Below are 20,121 nucleotides of genomic sequence, written 5' to 3' on the forward strand. Positions count from 1 at the left end.
TGATATGAAATTAGTAAGTTTCGGTTTGATGTTAACGAGTTCGGATTAAAATGAGTTGACCCGTTAAGACACGATTTATAAACGGGTTAATAACGAGTTAATTTACTTAACACGAAATCAGTCCATTTTGATCTATTTAGAATTTATTTTAAAATTAAAGTTTTATTAATACTAAGTTGTAATATTTGTATTTCTCAGTATGCTTATATTTTTATTGTTTTTATTATTGGAATTGTAATTTTATACATATGTTCATATTTGTTATTATATGGTTTATAATATTGGTTATATATATATATATATATATATATATTAAAATTTGAAGAAAATTGATATATACTTTTAAGATATTATGGTTCTTAATAAATATAGATTTCAACTTTTATGTGAAATTATGTTAATAAAGTCAAATGAGTTATGCGTTTTAGTTCAACCCATTTACATAAAACAAACGGATCTAAATGAGTCGTGTCTTGTTAACATATTTCTAATTAAATTATTAAACAGGTTAAAATGGGTGACACGATACGATCCATTATCTAAATGAGTTGGGTTAGAGTTTAGAAGTTTAATACGTTTAGCTTAACAAGTTAGGTTCGAGTTGACTTATATAATCAAATGTTTATAACTTGACACAACACAAACACGATCCGAAAACACGATATGCCACCCCTACCTTCAATTAGCACAAGACTATGGATTAATAACAACTTTTTTTAAAATTTTTATTTTTTTAATATGCTATTTACAAGTCAATATGTAAATATGTCATTTCGTGAGGTTTACTATAATCATAAATAATTAAATGACAAATACTAATTCAAATTGATGTAGCAGGTTTTCATATCGACGGTGTATTTCATATATCGATAAACATGTTTGTAAATAATTGTTTTCTTTAATTATTTATTTTCATATCATATGAAGTAACGTGGAAACAAAAGCTCATTCATGCATATTTGCAAGTCTACGAAATGGGATGAACAATTAGGTAAATTTTAGAAATGATATTACAGAGTGCATAAATATCGTATATTTATTTTAAAAAATATTAATAAACATAGGATTCATATAAAAATATTAATTTTTTTATTGTAAATCTTACTTTTTTTCAAGAATAATATTAGATACAAATATGTAATGTTCAAATGTTACGTACTCATTTAAAAAAAAAAATTAGATCTATTATTAAAAAATTAATATTTATATATGAGTCTTATATTTAATTATTTTTTTCACTTGCATATTATATAACCGCACATATCTTCTTCTTCTTCTTCTTCTTCTTTTTTTTTTTTTTTTTTTTTTTTTTTTTTTTTTTTTTTTTTTTTTTTTTTTTTTTTTTTTTTGCTTTTGGCATATGGTGGGCCTCAAATGGCTTCTATCCCCAGATTGTGGAGTTGGCATTGGTTGTGACATAGAAATGGATTATCCTCTTCGAATTTATATATGCATCTCTTTAGTTTGGAAAGGTTTGTTTGTCGGATTATTTATATTATCAGCCATTTAAAAGAATTAGTTCTTAGATATTGCAACTTTCTTTCGGTTTTGATGGAACTCAAGTGCAGTATAATTATACACCAAAAATCTGTGGTAAAGGATGGATTACCTGTCCTTTCTGGGAATCTACAGAATGCCAAGACCCACGTTATTTTGCTTTGATTTTGGCTGATGGAAAAGCCAACTGATCTTTTGTATCTAAATGCACTGTTGGACTGCGTGATTCCACCGCAATTGACCTTATATCTTCTTTATTTTTTTTTTTTTTATGATTTAGAAAAATATTCATTTATAAGATTTTCTAAAATTTCAATAATGCCTCTCTCCAACTTATATACTAGAATGGAAAATAATTTTTTAAAAAATCACTTTATAGTTTCTATTGAAAATTTACATTTGATTTATAACTTTAAAAAATATTTGACCTTAAAAAAAAACTTATAAAAAAAATTATAAATAGATGTATCTTGATGTATTATGCTAGACTGTTAAATTTTTTTTATTATAAATTGATTTGCTGTTCCAATTTTAAAAAAATGATTAATACAGTTTTAAAGTATACATATTTCACGTGATTCTTTTTAAAAAATGAGGCACATCTAAGATCCACCAAAAAATACTTAACTTTTATATGGTTGGTCATACTTTTTTTTAATAAATTGAATTAGATTTTTATACTTTAAGATTGTATCTAGTTTAGTACCGATGGACTTTATTTTTTTCATATAGCTCAAAAAGACAAAGGTCTTGGATTTAAGAATTTTGATCTAATTACCAGGTTCTCATATGGTATGGTCACCAAACAAAAGAGATGAATGCTCATTTTGGAAGTTGGCAAAACTTACCCAAGCTTTATTCTTTCCAACACATTCTCGGATGTGAATTAAGACTCGTTTGAATAGTGAGATGAGATGATATAATTTTAAATGAATTAAATAAAATATTATTTTTTAATATTATTATTGTTTTAAAATTTTAAAAAATTATATTTTTATTATATTTTATATAAAAATTTTAAAAAATTATAATATTAAATTAAATTAAATTAAAATTAAAATATTTTTATATCCAAACCGGCCTTAAGGTAATAATAAATCAAGGACCAATGTCATTTTTACAATGTCAACCTCTGAGATGCTTTGCAAAAGGCAGAAATCTTGATAGTTGTTTGTCTTTGTACCGCATACAAACACAATTGCCTGTCAATTAGGTACCACCTGGCATTACCCTAATTTTTGGGACCCAGCAAAAAGTGTCATTTGCCTTAATGGCCAGGTGGGCCAACTTTTCTTTGACTTTTTCTTCTGAGGGCCAAACTCAAATCTAAACACATTTCTTTTTCATGTTACCCATATCAAAATTATTGGGCCATTTATCCATTTCAGGCCTCCGCTCCCTAGCTCCTAAAACCTACCTAGAGCCCACAGTTTTTTACTTTGTATTTGTTTAATAAATAAAAATAAAAATCATAAATTTTTAACAAGTTAGAAGGTACATAAGTCTGATTTTGATATATTCTTCTTATGAAAATTAGAGTGAGGACAGTGATTAAAAATTAAAGATACAACTCATTTTATAATTCTATTTTAAATAGGAGCAATTTAATTTAAAAAAGAAATAGGGGAGATTTTATTAACCAAAGTTATAAGAATATAAAAAAAATTATATTCGCAGTTTTGGGTTGTACAAAGTCCAAGTAAGTACTCTTTCGAAAAAAGTGAGTACATCCAAAATCTATATGAAAAAAATTATATTTTCAGTGATATGTCTTATTTTTTTATATTTAAAGAAAATGCACGAATCTTGCACATTCTAAAATTATATATAGTATTACTTTTTACATATATATCATTAATTCAAATCGAAATTATAAAATAGAGGTTACTTTTTATAACCTCTTATCTTAAAAAAAAAAATGAAATATCACTGAATTAAAACCATTGATGGTAACCCAATTATGATTTTCAACCATATCATGTTCGCCCTATTTTGGAAAAATGAAAAACAAAACTACATCATATTCTGGAGTTTATTAAATATTACGACCGCCCAACCAATCATGATGAAAAAATAAAAAGAAAACCCTGTTTGAGTGGTAAAGCAGCTGAGCCACAAGTTTTCTTTTTGGTATCAAAATAATAAGAAGAGAATGAAAACAAGGCAGTGGAAGAGAAGTTTGGCATTATTTGGGCACAGGAGGCATTAGCAAGCTGTAAGATTCATTCATATAACAAAATTGCTGTTGTTAAACAGTATTTTATTCAGAAACCAACATAACTCACCAGGTAAGCATAGCACTACTTATTAAGTTATTATTTATTAACTACCTGTTCTTCTTGCTAGATTATAAGTGCATCCTCTTTTCTTTTTTAAAAAAAAAACAAAAATTTAATAAGTCTTGTATTTTTTTTTTTATAAATTTATATGGGATTTACACTCTAAATTTATCCAAATTATTTTAAGGGTAATGATGCGTATGTCCCGATAAAAGTTTACTTAATTGTTAAAAAAATGCTTTTAAATGAGTTTGTAAATTTTTTTCTTTATCTTTTTAAAAAATTTTCTTTTAAAAAATATAAAAATTCTCAAAATAATCTCTCAGTAGTGGTTGCATTTAGATGATGAATTAGGATAAATTGAGTTGAGTTGAGATAATAAAATATTGTTAGAATATTATTGTTTATTATTATTATTATTTTAAAATTTAAAAAAGTTGAATTGTTTATTATATTTTATGTTAAAATTTAAAAAAATTATAATAATGAATTGAGATGATTTTAAGTTCCAAACAAAAACAATCCCCTTATTTTAAAAAAATGTTTAATAAAAATAGATAACGTGATTTCATATATACAATTTACGAATAAATTTGGCAAAGCATTTCTTATTATTTGAAGGAATTCGAAGTTACGTAATTACGCAAGTGCTTAGTTAGAAAGGCAGACGGCAAAGACCCTCGTGGGAGTATTAACAGGAGTTATTGGATTGCAAGGGGACTTTGAGTACTATAATGCCTACCCTCACCTTCAAAACAACTGACTTCTTCGTCACGTTTACTGTCATGTCCCACGGTCGGTCGGTAACCATTCCCCGGTAACCATTCTTTCTTTCCAACCTCACAATCCCTTTGAAACCAAGTTTCTTTTATCTCTTCCCCTTACCTTCTCAGCGCAGAATATCCACCGGACAGAGAGAACAAAAATCGAAGAAAAACGAAGGAAAAAATAAAAATAAAGAGAGCAAACGGGAAACGAAAACATCACCATCACCTCATCAACATCAAACATCATTCTCTCTCACAGTACTCCACTCAGTCACTCACTCAGTAACCCCCCGTCTCTCTCTCTCTCTCTCTCTGCTAGCTGTTTCCGGGTGATGCTAGCTGGGAATTGAATCTAAACGCACAGAGAAGAACCCTAGAAAAATTAATGGCTGTTCTAATCCACATTCCCCATATCGCCCCTTTAACTCCGCTCTTTTTGCTGCTCCTTCTATCCCACGCACCTCTGCCCATCCTCGCCTTGAACATTACCAACCTGCTATCTTCCTTCCCGGAGCTATCCTCCTTCGCGTCCCTCATCTCCTCCACCAATATCTCCTCCGATTTCTCCCACCGTACATCTGTAACTCTTCTCGCCGTCCCCAACCCTTACGTATCGTCGTCTGACGTCCTCACGCGCCGTCTCTCTTCCACCTCCCTCGCCGACGTCCTTCGCTACCACGTCCTTCTGCAGTACTTCTCCTGGTCTGACCTCCAGAAGATTCCTCCATCCGGCGTCCTCGTCACCACCCTCTTCCAGACCACCGGCCGCGCTACCAGCAACTACGGCTCTGTCAACATCACCCGCAACCCTACCAGCGGCGTTGTCTCGATCCACTCCCCTGAGCCTTACTCCCCTTCAAACGCCACCGTTCTCTCCCTCGTCAAAACCCTTCCCTATAATGTCACCATCTTGGCCGTCAATTCCCTCCTCGTCCCCTCCAACTTCGATCTCATGGCCTCCGAGACCCACCCGACCCTGGGGCTGAACATCACCAAGGCCTTGATCGACGGCCACAACTTCAACGTCGCGGCATCGATGTTGTCTGCCTCTGGCGTGGTGGAGGAGTTCGAGGCCGACGAGGGCGGGGCTGGGATAACGCTCTTCGTCCCTGTGGACACCGCCTTCGCCGATCTTCCGGCCACCGTGAGGCTTCAGTCTCTCGCAGCAGATAAGAAAGCGGTAGTCTTGAAGTTCCACGTGCTGCACTCCTACTATCCATTGGGTTCTCTGGAGTCAATTGTGAACCCGGTCCAACCCACATTGGCCACAGAGGCCACGGGGGCCGGGAGCTTCACCCTCAACATTTCTAGGATTAATGGGTCTGTCGCGATCGATACTGGAGTCGTTCAGGCTTCGGTGACTCAGACCGTTTTCGATCAGAACCCTGTGGCAATCTTCGGTGTCTCGGAAGTGCTATTGCCGAGGGAGATCTTTGGTAAAGGTCCTATGGGGAATGGCAAGCCTGGAAGCACCGTAATGTACGGTGCTCAACCGCCCGATAGCGCTCTCTCGCCAGAGAACTCTCCGGGACTGAATAACCCGCCCTCACATCTGTCGTCTCCACCTGGTTTCCGTGAAGATATCACATCAGGAGCTGCTACCGGTAATGGTGGTGACCTACGGAGCTTGGTACTCGCTCTGTGTTGTATAGCATTGAATGTAGTTGTATGAGATTAATTATTTTGCCTCATAATTATTGATTTTTTTTTTTACACGGTGAATTGAATTGGCAAATTGGGATATGCATAACCAGCCCCCCCTCCCTCTTTTCTTTTCAATTTTTCCTTATTGAATGTCAATTGTGTTAATGTTTGAATAACATATATATATAAAAAAAAAGCAGCAATTTTGTTTCAACTTTCCGGGATATGAAGCTTTGTTGCTCATTCTGTTGTGTACCCAGATAAACTTTGGCTCTGTTATTGCAAATTTTCTCTTTGCAGTCTGGACTTTTGACTGCTAATCTCTCCTTTTCTGATCTACTTTCGTGCAGTAACCGATAAAAAAAGGTCGTAACTGGTGAGAAATAAGTGTTCAACCCCTTAAAAGCAGTCTTAACAGAGATGGGGTTTCAACGCGTTTGACCCCCAGATGCAGGAAATTCTGCAGTTTTCTCGGTAGAGTTGAAGAAAGTTATGATAAAGCTCCATCCTTTGCCATAGTAGTTTTATTTCGTTTCTCACAAAAATACATTTCACTTTGGCACGATTCAATTCGATTTGAGTGTGGTTTATTATAAGATTAGGGCTCCTTTTTGTCTGTGGGAAAGAGAGAGAAACAAAGATAATGGGTTTCGAGTTTTATGAGAGATTGAAGTTATCAACGACCAAACACAGCCTGCAGTTCCGAGGCTGTCGAGCGCACTGCATTAATCCATGCCTCAGTTGCTGTCACGAACCACTTGGCTTGAACTGTATGAGTCTCGTCAATATCACAAGAAGTGGTGGGCACTTTTGTCAAAATGAATAGGGCACAATCCATGGATGCTTTGGACGATGATGGGCCATGGCAATTTCCTAGCTAATTTTTATTTTTAATTAATTAATTGATGGAAGGGTAAAGTAATTAGTGAAGAGAAAATGGGTGACAGATGGCATGCTCCTCCTGTGGCCCCACAAATGGACGGTCATGATCCAGGACAAGTTCGAAAGCCGCTGTTCTTTCCGCGCACGATGTTTATTGGACTGTCACACCCACAAGACAGCGTACGGTCAGATCTATTGTTTTGACTTTGAGTACTCGGATCAGATGCATGCCACCTCGTTGCGTTGTCTGTCCATTTGTTTAGATTTCACCAGAGCAAGCGAGGACCCAGTAGCTTTGAAAATTGAAACCCTCTTTGAGTCTTTGTTACCAAAAGTTGGAGAAAGTTGATCGGTAAAGCCAGATTAGGCGGATGATAAGATCTTCCTTGATCTCTTTCAAGGAGATTAATAGAAGTAGTGAAGAATCTTGCTTTTGTTTTTCATCCTCCCCTTTAGATAGACCGTTATCTTAAAAGTTGAATAAAATTTTCTTAAAATATTATTTTTTAATATTATTATTATTTTGAGATTAGAAATAATTAAATTGTTTATTATAATTTATGTGAGAATTTAAGATGAAAATTTTCACTATCCAAACAGAGCTGTAGGATAAAAGTTACAATAGTAGGGGTCAAAAATTGAAGAATTATTCTTATTGCAATCTCCGAACGTTTCATTACAGGGAACAAACCAGTCATCCTTAGACATAATGAAATTAGATTTTTCAAAGAAAAGTGAAGAGGAACTCGTCCAGTGAAGGAACAAACCAGTGATTCCCCTAGATGAAATCGCCCAACCCATACCCAGATGAAATTAACCAAAGCAGTCCCCCTCACCCCATGGTTTCAGTTCAAGCAACCGAGACCCACTATTGTTTAACTTAACCACCCAAACTCCACGTTTCAAACCCACTATTAGGCTCTAAAGACAAATTAAAATGAAGAAAAGTGATCAAAATAATATGAAAGAGGAATAAGAATAATAATAAAAAAATTCTTGAGAAAAATAATGGAATAATGGAGTTGTGTTTTGTGTTAATAGTGGCCAAGGAGGTTGTAGAAACCTTGAGGAAAACCTTGAGAAAAAACAGTAGAAATCTATTGGGGCATGCGTAGAGGCCAAAACCATATTCCAATTTCAAATGTTTTGGTTTAGGTTGTAGAAGAAAGATGGGTAATGTAGTCAATTCAAACCTAAAAATGAGGACAATTTAGTCCTTTCATATACTGAGTCTGCAATATATTCCTTCTTAGATAACTGTATATAGCACGGCTAAAAATTGAAATCCCATTTAATATCTTAAAAACAAATATTATCATGTACTAAATAAAAGTAATTCCCAAGATATCCTAAGGGTAATTATCTGTAATTTTTGACTTGTGATTTTTGTAACACCTTAAAAGAAAGTTCAAGTTATATGACTTATATTTTAAAATGACTAGTCAATGATATAATTGGAGTCTCATTGAAACATTATAAAAAGTAAAAACTTCTCATTTCCAAATAATGTGATATCTCACACACCACCTATTCTTATCATTTATAAAAAATGAGGTATCACAATTTCTCCTCATTATATTCTCAACATCCTTGTTGGGCCAGTCCGTCGTAGGTGGTGTGGCTTAAGTCCCACAATTTTTTGTTGGATAGACTCTGATACTATTTATAACCCTCAAAGTCCAAATCACATGACTTATACTCCAAAAGTACTAATCAATAATACAATTGAAATCCTATTAAAATACTATAAAGAGTAAAAATTTTCTCTTCTCAAGCAACGCGAAATCTCCTATATCATCTACCTTTATCACTTTTTTTATTTTTTTTTCAAAGGAAGAAAAATCCTCCAATATTTTTAATGAAAACCTTCACTTTTGATACCTTTTAAAAAAACACGCGCAAAACAACTTTATTACAATCAAATAGCAAAAAAAACTTTTCTATAAACCCAAGAAACCCAACTTGTGTAACTCTCAAATAGCAAAAAAAACTCCTCTATAGCTAGCCTCGAAGATAGCCCAAGAACTTGGGCCTTTCGTAAGAAAGGGAAATCAATTTTATTACTGCGTAAAATAGCCTTAAGAAGAAGCAGAATACCCATTTGCTAATACTATACATTAGCACAACCACTACTCCCCATCCCGGCAAGAAAATCAGTCGCCGCATTTTCTTCTCTATAGATATATTGAACTAGAAAGTTTATCTACCTTTATCACTTATCATAATGGGGTATCCCAAAAGGCCGCTGCTATGAAGGTGGTTTTTTCAACTGCATAATAATTCATCAACATTAATAAATTCGTCCCTCGTATCTTTGTTTTGATAATAGAGCATATAGGGGTATCTGCATGAAACTCTTGGCAAAAATGGATAACAATTTCTATAGCAGAAGAACGCAGCAGTGTGTGCTAAGCGACGACGCCTGTGACTAACATGGTATTCAAAATGTGAGGGTGAGACTCCTAATTGCGTGTGTGATTGTGACATAACAGGATCAACACGCCAACTTAGCTAGAATGAGTTGTTTTGACTATAACATGAATATATAGCTAAAGTAGTTCACATTGGACTAGCTATCTTAAAGTCTAAATAATAATAAAATATTATTATTTTAATAATTTTTTTTTTTTTATATTTTACAAATTTAATTAATAACTTTATTAATTATAGTAGTCCATCTGCATCAAATATTTTATGACCAAGTGTAATGGACGGACATTTTCCTGCTAATTTCAAGCACATACGAATACCAAAAACAGTCCAGAAAGTATCCAACTGAATTGCAAATTAGCCGATGCTTTAGCTCTAAAATCAGCCTCATTAGACTCCCATCAAAACAGTCCAATAATTATAGTAGTCCACTAAAATTATAAAAACATCCCACTAATCCATCAAAACAGTCCACTAATTACAAAACAGTCCAATAAAATTACAAAAACAGTCCATTATTCCATCAAAACAGTCCAATAATTACAAAACAATCCACTAAAATTAGTCCACTAATCCATCAAAACAGTCCAATAATTACAAAATAGTCCACTAAAATTACAAAACAGTCCATCCTTCCATCAAAACAGTCCACTAATTACAAAACAGTCCACTAAAATGGTAGATACAGTCCACTAATCCATAAAAACAGTCCACTAATCCATCAAAACAGTCCAATAATTACAAAATAGTTCATTGCCATTACAAAAACAGTCTACTAATCCATCAAAACAGTCCAATAATTACAAAATAGTCCACTAAAATTACAAAAACAGTCCATTAATCCATAAAAACAGTCCAATAATTTAGTTGCTATCCAGCCACATGTTTATACATCCCACATGTGGCTAGGCAGCCACTAAATTCTCAAAAAATTAGTAGCACCAACACTAGAAGTTAGACACCTCCATAAGGCGTCGACGGAGATGTAGATGTACATCCAGAATAAGACTTCGAATCCTTAAAAATTGCAAATTGAATATTACTGAAATATTCTTGTTGCATGGCATTCATGCCACGTACATCTAGCATCATTATCTTTAGTTCAAAATTCTTCTTCTCTAGTTCAAATTTCTTTTCCTCTAGTTCAAGCTTCTTCTTCTTTAGTTCAAATATTTTATCATTTCTTTCATCTGCTTTCAACATAGCATTTCTCCGCTCTTCCATGGTCGTCGCTCTGTCCTCGGTCATTTTGGCTAACGCTGTTTTGATCTCTACCTCTTTGCCTTCCATCGACTTCCGCTTCCTCTCCCTTTCTTTCTCAGCTTTTTTGCCTGGAGGTCTCTCAGTAAGAACCTCCAGGTCCTCCTCGGCTAAATCAACATCAACTTCACCAACATATTTTTCTTGTGGCTTTCTCTTCTTACCAAAGGTAGATATGTGTTGCTGCCATTTTGGTTGGTGTCTCAAAAGACACCAACAATGTTCCATTGTAAAATTAGACCCTACCATCTCTTTGTACAACATCTTGGCCTTCTCAATCTATAAAGGTGAAGGAATATGTTTTAGTTCATAAATAAGTCAAGGTATGTAATTCATGATTAAAAATCCAATAATTACATACCTTGTCTTGCTCGGTTGCACCACTCGGGTGCAATGACTCTACCTGTGCTATATATGCACAGAACTTATTTGTCAATTTTTGAATCGTGGACCATCGATTCATCAATGAGCCCTCAGAACGGTCAACAATGTTTGGTTTTTTATATTCATGATAAAATGTGGTAATTCTTTCCCACATTTGAGTTGACTTTTGATCAGTACCCCTGATCGCATCGATGCTAATGTTGAGCCAAGCTGAGACGAGGAGATTATCCTCCTCTACAGTGAAAGATGCACCTCTTTGAACTTTTTTTGAATGATGCCTCTTTTCACAGTCAGTTGTGGTTGCTTGGATCACAACATTAGAATGTTGCGTTGGGGTGCTATTACAACCTCCTCCCCCACTTTGTAAGAGAGTGGTGAAGAAGGGGTCATCCTCAAAATGTGTGTCCATCCTTGAGAAAGATTAAATTTTCAATGAGTCAGAAAATTGACCCAATATAAGTCCAAATCTACAAGATTCCAGCATATTCACAACATTCAGCTTGAGTTATAAGTGCACAATAGTGGTTTCAGCAATTCCAGCTCCAATAGTTATAAGTGCACAATATCTAATTCATATTTCTTATGTTTTAAAGCACTCTGAGATGAGGTGATCCCACATACAAACTCTGACCGAAAATCAGCATCTGCATTATATATGCAGTGTGCCTAAAACTAACTCAAACTTATTAACTAACTCAGACTAACTCACTAACTCAGCAGCAAACTGTGTCACTAACTCACTAACTCAGCAGCAATCTAAAGGTGAAATCCTAACTTCATAATATATATATATAAAACCATATGAATCATGGAAACTGAAATATATATATATATAATGCATATGAATAATCTAATGGGGCAGCATGCTTATCGCAACAAAACAGTCCAAAACATATATGAATAATCTAATGAATAATCTAATTAATATACATGTAGCATATGAATAATCTAATGCATATGAATAATATTGAGGCAAGTAGTGAAACATATATCAAGTAGTGAAAAACAGTCTAGAAAATTTCAAAACAGTCCACAAATTCACAAAGCAGTACATTAATTATCTCAAAACAGATCACAATTGGTAAAACAGTCCATAAATTATCCAAAACAGATAACAAATACCAAAAACAGTCCATAAATTGACAAAATAGTCTCCAAATTATTCCAAAACAGTTTTCAAATTGCCAAAACAGTCCAGAAAATTTCAAAACAGTCCACAAATTCACAAAGCAGTACATTAATTATCTCAAAACAGATCACAATTGGTAAAACAGTCCATAAATTATCCAAAACAGATAACAAATACCAAAAACAGTCCATAAATTGACAAAATAGTCTCCAAATTATTCCAAAACAGTTTTCAAATTGCCAAAACAGTCCAGAAAATTTCAAAACAGTCCACAAATTCACAAAGCAGTACATTATTTATCTCAAAACAGTTCACAATATTGACTCTTTCGAAATATATATATATTCAAGCTCTCGAATCGAGCTTTATTCCAAAACCAATATTGACTCTTTCGAAATAAACTTATAATGCTACTTTGTAAGATTGCTTGTAATGCATGGCACAAAATCTTCCAAATGATTAATCCATTTTGGATGGTAAGCCAAGGGCACATGAATGCCCAATAAATTTTAGTTTAGCAAAAATTAATGAAGGATGAAGGCCATCCTAACCAATCACATGATTTTTTTTTAATGAAAAAAAGGATAGAAAAGTCCAAAAGTAATTAGGTGAGGTAGTTCTTCAATCCAAAGTCTAAAATTTTAAAGGCTTTTTGAATGCTTAGGGGTAAATGCCATACTCACAGTGCAGATAGTATTGATGGTTCAATTACCCACCATTTTAATTGCACATACTCATCCCTTTTCAATACTTTTTTGTGAAACATCAATATTTAACTACTGATATGTGTCTATACTTTCATAAAATTGGTGGCATGTTAAATATAGATAATATGTGTCTATACTGGAAACTTGTAAACATCTGAGTTCTCCCTAGAATAGTCCACGAGGTCAGCAAGTTATGTCTACCATTCAGATTCGTGGGAGCAAAGTTCACGGCAAATCAGATTTTTACAAATACCCAATTCAGAAACCACAATACCCAAATCCACAATATTTTTGGTTACTGTAAAAAATACCCAATTCAGAAACCACAATACCCAAATCAGAAACCACAATACCCAAATCTCAAATCAGATTCCAGCACAAAAATACCCAAATCACAAACCAAAAATACCGAAATCTCAAAGCAAAATACCATAATCAATAAACATTATGCATGACCACAGACAAATACCCAAATCACAAACTAATACCGAAATCTCAAATCAGTTACACGAAAATACCCCAATCGCGATTTTGAAGTTCAGTTTGTAGAGGAAATGTGCAATCTTTGGACGAGGATTCACGGGCAATGCAACCTTGTGACAGAGTTCCGCGCAAACCCTAAACACAGTGTCAATCATTTGATGAAATGTGAGAAAATAGAAAGAGAAGAGTGAGAGGAAATTGTCGCAGAGAAGAGGGAGGGAGGAGCGAGGAAGAGAGATTACCTTTTGGGCTGGAAGACGCCGGCAGGACGACGGAGAGAAGGCGTCTCGTGCTTGAAGAAGACGAAGGCGTCTCGCGGGTTGAAGAAGGCGTCTCGCGGGTTGAAGAAGGCCTCGGGCTACGGAGATCTTTGTTTCGGGAAGCAGAGATGAAAACGAGGGAAATAGACCAGGAAAGAGAAAATAACGTGGGAAGTAGATGAAATAATAAAATATTAGTATAAACCATGAACAGTAACTCGCTATATTTGGAGAGGAACTTAATTTTACTGTAGCTCAAGTCTTTAACTTTATATTTTTAGCTAGTCCAATGTAGATGTTTTTTTTTACATTTAGCTAAATTATAGACTTGCATTGGCATTTGGCTAGTCCATTGCCAATGCTCTTAGGGGTTGGCATCCGGACCCATTTTTTTTTGGTTCGGAACTCAGAAATCCGGGTGGTTAACAGTTTGGTTTGGACCCGGTTATTCGTAATAAAGTTTTTTTTTTTAAACATAATTTTTATTTCAAAACGACATCGTTTTGTATTTAAAAAAATTATAATTAAAAAAAACTAGAGTAAAAAAAAAACTAGAATTAAAATAGGATACCGATTACAATCCAGATATCCGATTCTAAAATCAGATACCCCGCCCGGGTTGTAATCGATTTTACCCAAGCGGATATCCATTCGGTTTTAAAAATCCGGGTATAGATCTAGATCCGGATATTCGAATCCGTATCCGGATGCACACACCTAAAAACATGTAATGAATTGGTGGACCAAGAGCTATAGATTTAGCATTTAATAACTTGAAAAATAAGAAAAAAAACCAACATTAAAATCTGTGATGTTTCTTTTGATTTTCAAGTCATAAGTTAAAGAGTAATATTAGATATAGTCTTAAGATATACAAGTCTCATGTATTTTTTTTAAAAAATAATAAGATCTATAATTAAAAGATTAATCTTTTCATATAAATCCAGATTTATCCACTTTTTAAAAATAGAATGTGTAGAACTTATATATATAATATCTTAAAACTAGAAATATTATTTCTCTAAATTAAAAAGTAACGCTAGATACGTGAGTAAGCAGTTTAAGGTGTTATCATAACAATTTTTTTAAGGCAAAGTGCAAATACTTGGGATGTGCACCTCAATGTTGAGCCCATTTGCATATTATATATAGCCCATGTAAACATAGACATGGCTATATATAGTCTATAGACATGCATATTATATATATCTCACACACACACACACCATCTTTGTTTCTTGTGGGCCTTTGGTGCTATAGCCCTTGCATGGCTATTGGCTTACATCTCAACCCTCATTATCAGGAAAATTCTCTCCCAACGTTGCTTTCGATTTAGTTTAACATAAGATAAAACTTTCTCTCTCTCATTATCCTATTAATTGCTGAACTTTCGACTTATTTTCCTTAATCATCACTTTCATCTATAATTACATTTGACTTTGTGTTTCTTTTGTTTGTTTTCTTGGTCAGATCACGCAAGAGACAAAGAGGGAAAACAGCCTAGATGCATGTGAATTTGTCCTCCTCCTTTTAGCTTCTCTTTAGGTCCATCAAACCACTCTTTGCTCTTTTTCTCGTTACTTCCATTCACTTTGTTAGGTAAAACTTACAAATCTTGATGATCAAATCAGTTTTTTTAAGTTTGATTTTAATTTTGTAAACCATAAAACGATTCCACAAAAACAAATTCATAAACTGACATAACTTCATATGATCATTATACGTTAGATTTACTTTACAATAAAAGTAACTTTACAATCTAAAATACCATATCAAGTCACGTCAATTTGTGAGATTATTTTTATGAGATCTCTTTGTTGTTAAAATATTTCTCGTTTTGAAAAGTTAAGATTAAAATGGACAATTAATCTAAACGTAGAAATGACTCAAGGAGAAAATTCACTACAAGAAAAACGGGTTTTTGAGATTAATTTATTGCAACCAAAAGACTATTTGCGATCAATTTTAGTTGTAAATAGTTATTTTGTTGGAATTAATTAGTCGTAAATAAACAGTTTTCTTATAGTGATTGCAGTTGAGTGGATGAGACATGACCAAGTACTCTTGGTGCAATCCAGCAGCAACCTGCATTATGCTGTGGTTATTGAGTTCGGTTGTGGGAAAATGTTGGTCAATAAATGTAGGTTACGCGTTCAAGTCCCGTATCGAATAATGCTACTGATCTTTTATTTGTTTTTTCATCTTGAGTCATATTACTTATATGATATGTTTTAAGCAGTTTTATATGTGTCACATTAACCATTGTGATCACGGATGATAAAATTAAGAATAAAAAACAATATTTCTCGACGACCCATTTGTCATTTCAATTTTTAAAACTTGAAGTCTCGATTTGAAACGGGATCGCCAGTCTCATAAATTCAGTTGAATTTGAAATGAGTGATCTTCTAGAACCAAACCATGATTAAAAATGAAAAACATTGAAAGTGAGAATTGGCTCTAAAGTTGGGGAATTAGAGCAAAGAAAAGGTATTATTACCCGTTGAAAAAAGGGAGATAGAGACTCATTCAAACTTTGAACTATATATATAGCACAAGGATGCGTTCTCATGACTGGCTTCCCTTAAACCCCGGATATTATACAGTGGAGATGATCACATCTTTTGCATCAAAAAAAGAAAAGAAAATTATCAGTTGACCATTTGCATGTATGAAATCATGCAAGCCAAATGACAACAACAGCATATTGACTACGTAGATGTTGGTTCAGAAATTTGACAAGTCCAAGTTTTGACACAAATCCATGCATTTTTCAGCTCATCAGTGATGAAAGCATTGGATATATATGAGATCGAGATCTAGTCAACATGCAAGTTTTACCATATTACATAAGAATAAATATAGATAGAAGTCATTATTAAGAGTATTCATTTTGTACACATGATGTGGCATTATCTAGACCACACATCTCTCCAAATGAGTATTGGGAACAATTAACTAGAAGCAACCACGCAGTGAGTACAAAGTGTACACTACTATAATGACTTCTCTCTAGCATTACTCATTACATAACTACAAAAGGGCAATACTATTTATTTTAAATTAATCTCACATGTTACAATTTAAATATCTTAATATCATGCCAACCATTTAAATACAAAGTGACTCGAAATATATACCATATATATTAATTTGTTTGAATAGAAACAACAAAATTCATTTGAAAAATAACATTTTGCGATCAACTCTATGGCTCCAAGTCTAACACATGGCAATTAGCTGCCATGTGTTTTCGTATTCCAAAACCCAATAAAGCTCTATTTGGATAGTGAGATGAGATAAGATAGTTTTAAATGAAAGTTAAAAGTTGAATAAAATATTATTAGAATATTATTTTTTAATATTATTATTATTTTAAGATTTAAAAAAGTTAAATTATTTATATATTATATTTTGTGTGAGAATTTAAAAAATTTATAATGATAAGATAAGATGCGATACAATGAAACTGTTTTTGTATCTAAACGGCCTTATTAGATTTTGGAATACGAAAACACATGGCAGCTAATTGCATCAACATTACACACGGGCACAAAATGGCATCCAACAAAATCAACGAGATGTTTGTGAATTCACAGCAAGCATTGTTGTCAAAGTTTGGCAATGTGGAAGGGAAGGTCCAAGATGTGCATATATATGCAAAAAATGGTACACAGAGTCGGTGGTTTCCGACAACTTTTGGTTTCTATGTGCCATTGGAAAGTGGTAATATATGGTGGTTTTGGTGATGGCATGGCCACTGACAGTGACCCTGGTGGCTAGTAAATTCCTTTTTTGAGTCAAGCCATCTGGATTGTGTTTGCTCAATGGCTGCCGTTCTCTTCATCTCCAGTTTAAAATACGAAAAATTCTACGTGAAAGCGTAAATCATATTCTTCTAATTAAAATATAATTTATTAATTTTGTTATTCTATCTTAATATTTAAATACACCGTATTTTTAAATAGAATAATAAAAATAAGATTAAGTAAATACGTATGGTACTGTAACACTTTCTTGTAACATTTCTCTTACAGCTTATAGTATATCATATTATTATTATTATATCAAAGTCAATATTTTCTAAGGGATCCAAGCAATATTAATCTTTTTATTCCCTAATTGATCATGTTGATGGGTCAATGCATTGGATCATTATCTTAATTTCTTCTAGAAGCGATTAAAAAATGATCATTCAATTCTTGTGCTTTGAAAGATGAATTTGGGTGTGCAAATCCTTTAGCTCAAGTTTCTTGGGTTTCATTACAATATTATCTCCCATCATGAAAAGAAGAAACAAATTATTTACATGTTAATAATTCGTATATTATGAGATCTTATTAATTATAAAAAACTAAAAATATGATATTTTTTTTTATTAATTGATCAGCTAAAAACATTAATGTCTTGTCTCTCGTTCAATGTTTCAGTCACAAATTGCTGTAACTTGATGTAGTATATTAAATTATAAAATTATTTTTATTATAAAATTGATCAAACGTATTAAATAAAGTCATATCAATTTATAAATTTATTTTTATGAAATATTTTTGTGACTGTGTGACATTTATCAAAGAAAAAAAAAAGTCTTTTAAGTAATGTCTACTCGATAAATAGTATACTACATTATATTATTATATACGTAAGGTTGAGCATCTGATAAAAAAGAAATACAGACAATATTATTCTGTGTTCAAGTTGATGAGAGTCAATGCATCCAGCCACGATGTTTCATCTATAATTAGTGTTACTTAATTAAAATAATAATTAAAAAAAAGTGTTGCAAATGACGTTTCTAAAGAAAAATTATGAATGTGATGGCCACTATTACTATATATTCAAAGCACACACTATGGAAGTCTCCTGGCTTGATTCAATTATTTAAATATATCCAATATTTAATCTATATAATAATTTAGTCACTGATCATGATTTCGCCCAAGATTTTGAAATCTTCTGTTATATGTAATCAAGCGTGCGTTTACTAACAAAAATATTAAATCATATAATTTTTAAATAGTAAATTAAGAATATCATATGAAATTATATTAATTAATTTATGAATTTAACATATCATATGAAGTTACGTCAATTTACAGATTTAATTTTTTGAGATCTTTTGGTGACTGGAACACAAATCTATTAAATGTCATGTTTGCTTATTATTAAAGACTTGTCATGTAAAATTCCTTTTTCTACCAACCTACCTTTTATCATTATATCTTTGAGAGGCGATAAAGATCACATGCAACGTATAGCTCAATCCGACTTAATTGAGCTATAATATATATATATATATATATATATATATATATATATAATGGTGGCTCTAAAGCTATGGTTGGGAGCTCCTAGTTCATTTTTTTTACATATATTTTTTAATATTTGTTTTAAAATAAAATATTATTAAAAAATACATACTTAATCATTAAATAATAAATAAATAAATAATCCAATGGTTGCTTCCGGTGGGAGCTACCAGCGGGAAGAGTAGTTTTTTTTCTATATATATTATAAATTTTTTAGAATTCTGTTTTAAATGTTGAGTGATTATGTAAAAATGATGAAGTTATATAAATTAATAAATCAGGTGAGTTAGTGTGCAACTCATGATAGTAGTTTAGATTATTATAATTAATCATGCAAGGTTGAGTAGCTGTTAAAAGAAGAAGACAACGGATAGAAAGAGTGGGTGGGGGCAAGCAAAGGGATCGTGGAGATGGTGGCTTAGGAAGGTTTCTCCACTTACAACATTGAATGATGTTTGCTTTGAATTCGAGATATTATTATTATTATTATTATTATTATTAGTCCCTCGGATATATAAGTATATTTATGAAAAATGATATTATGCTGCTTAAATTTACTCACTCAATTTGACTGCTCATATATTTTATTTTATTTTTAATTATTTTTTACTTAATAATTAAGAAAATGACTATTAATATATTGGTGTTTGTTTTTAAAAATGTTTAACAAATATTTAAAAGAATAAGTACAAAAAAAAAAGTACAATTTGCATGGCATAGTAGCACTACTTTAAATATAAAGAGAGATAGATATATGAAGTGACCATACATTATATACTAATGCTTGTGAGTATATTTCACATGTTATTAAATGTTTAATAAATATTTTAAGATTGTGGCCTCATTGACATAAATTCACAACCTTTGAAATAGAGATCTTGAATTTGAAACCCCATTTCCAAATGTATATGAATATATATATATATATATATATATGAGTATTTTATATATCTATCTTTACTTGAAGAACTCAACTTCGGATAAAAATTAAGGAAATCTCGACACGTCTACCCTTTTCTTTGGGTGTTGTTAGAAGAGATTTTGTAACCAAAACCATTTACTTTTGTCTCATGATACTTCTAGGTGACTG

General features: G+C 32.5%; 2 protein-coding genes across 2 annotated transcripts; one reads left to right on the plus strand and one right to left on the minus strand.

Moving 5' to 3' along the window:
- Positions 1-4,581: 4,581 nt before the first annotated feature.
- Positions 4,582-6,396, plus strand: LOC109002654 (fasciclin-like arabinogalactan protein 4). Its single transcript, XM_018980502.2, has one exon. The coding sequence runs from the start codon at positions 4,929-4,931 to the stop codon at positions 6,213-6,215; it is 1,287 nt and encodes a 428-aa protein (XP_018836047.1). The 5' UTR covers positions 4,582-4,928; the 3' UTR covers positions 6,216-6,396.
- Positions 6,397-10,453: 4,057 nt separating this feature from the next.
- Positions 10,454-11,552, minus strand: LOC109002611 (glutathione S-transferase T3-like). The gene is made up of 3 exons (XM_035690034.1): positions 11,121-11,552; positions 10,775-11,038; positions 10,454-10,516 (listed from the first exon to the last, which is right to left on the minus strand). Exons 1-3 carry the CDS (start codon positions 11,550-11,552, stop codon positions 10,454-10,456), a joined length of 759 nt encoding a protein of 252 aa, XP_035545927.1.
- Between the last annotated feature and the right edge of the window lie 8,569 nt (positions 11,553-20,121).

The sequence above is a fragment of the Juglans regia genome, chromosome 5 (genome assembly GCF_001411555.2).
Source record: "Juglans regia cultivar Chandler chromosome 5, Walnut 2.0, whole genome shotgun sequence".
Lineage (NCBI taxonomy): Eukaryota > Viridiplantae > Streptophyta > Magnoliopsida > Fagales > Juglandaceae > Juglans > Juglans regia.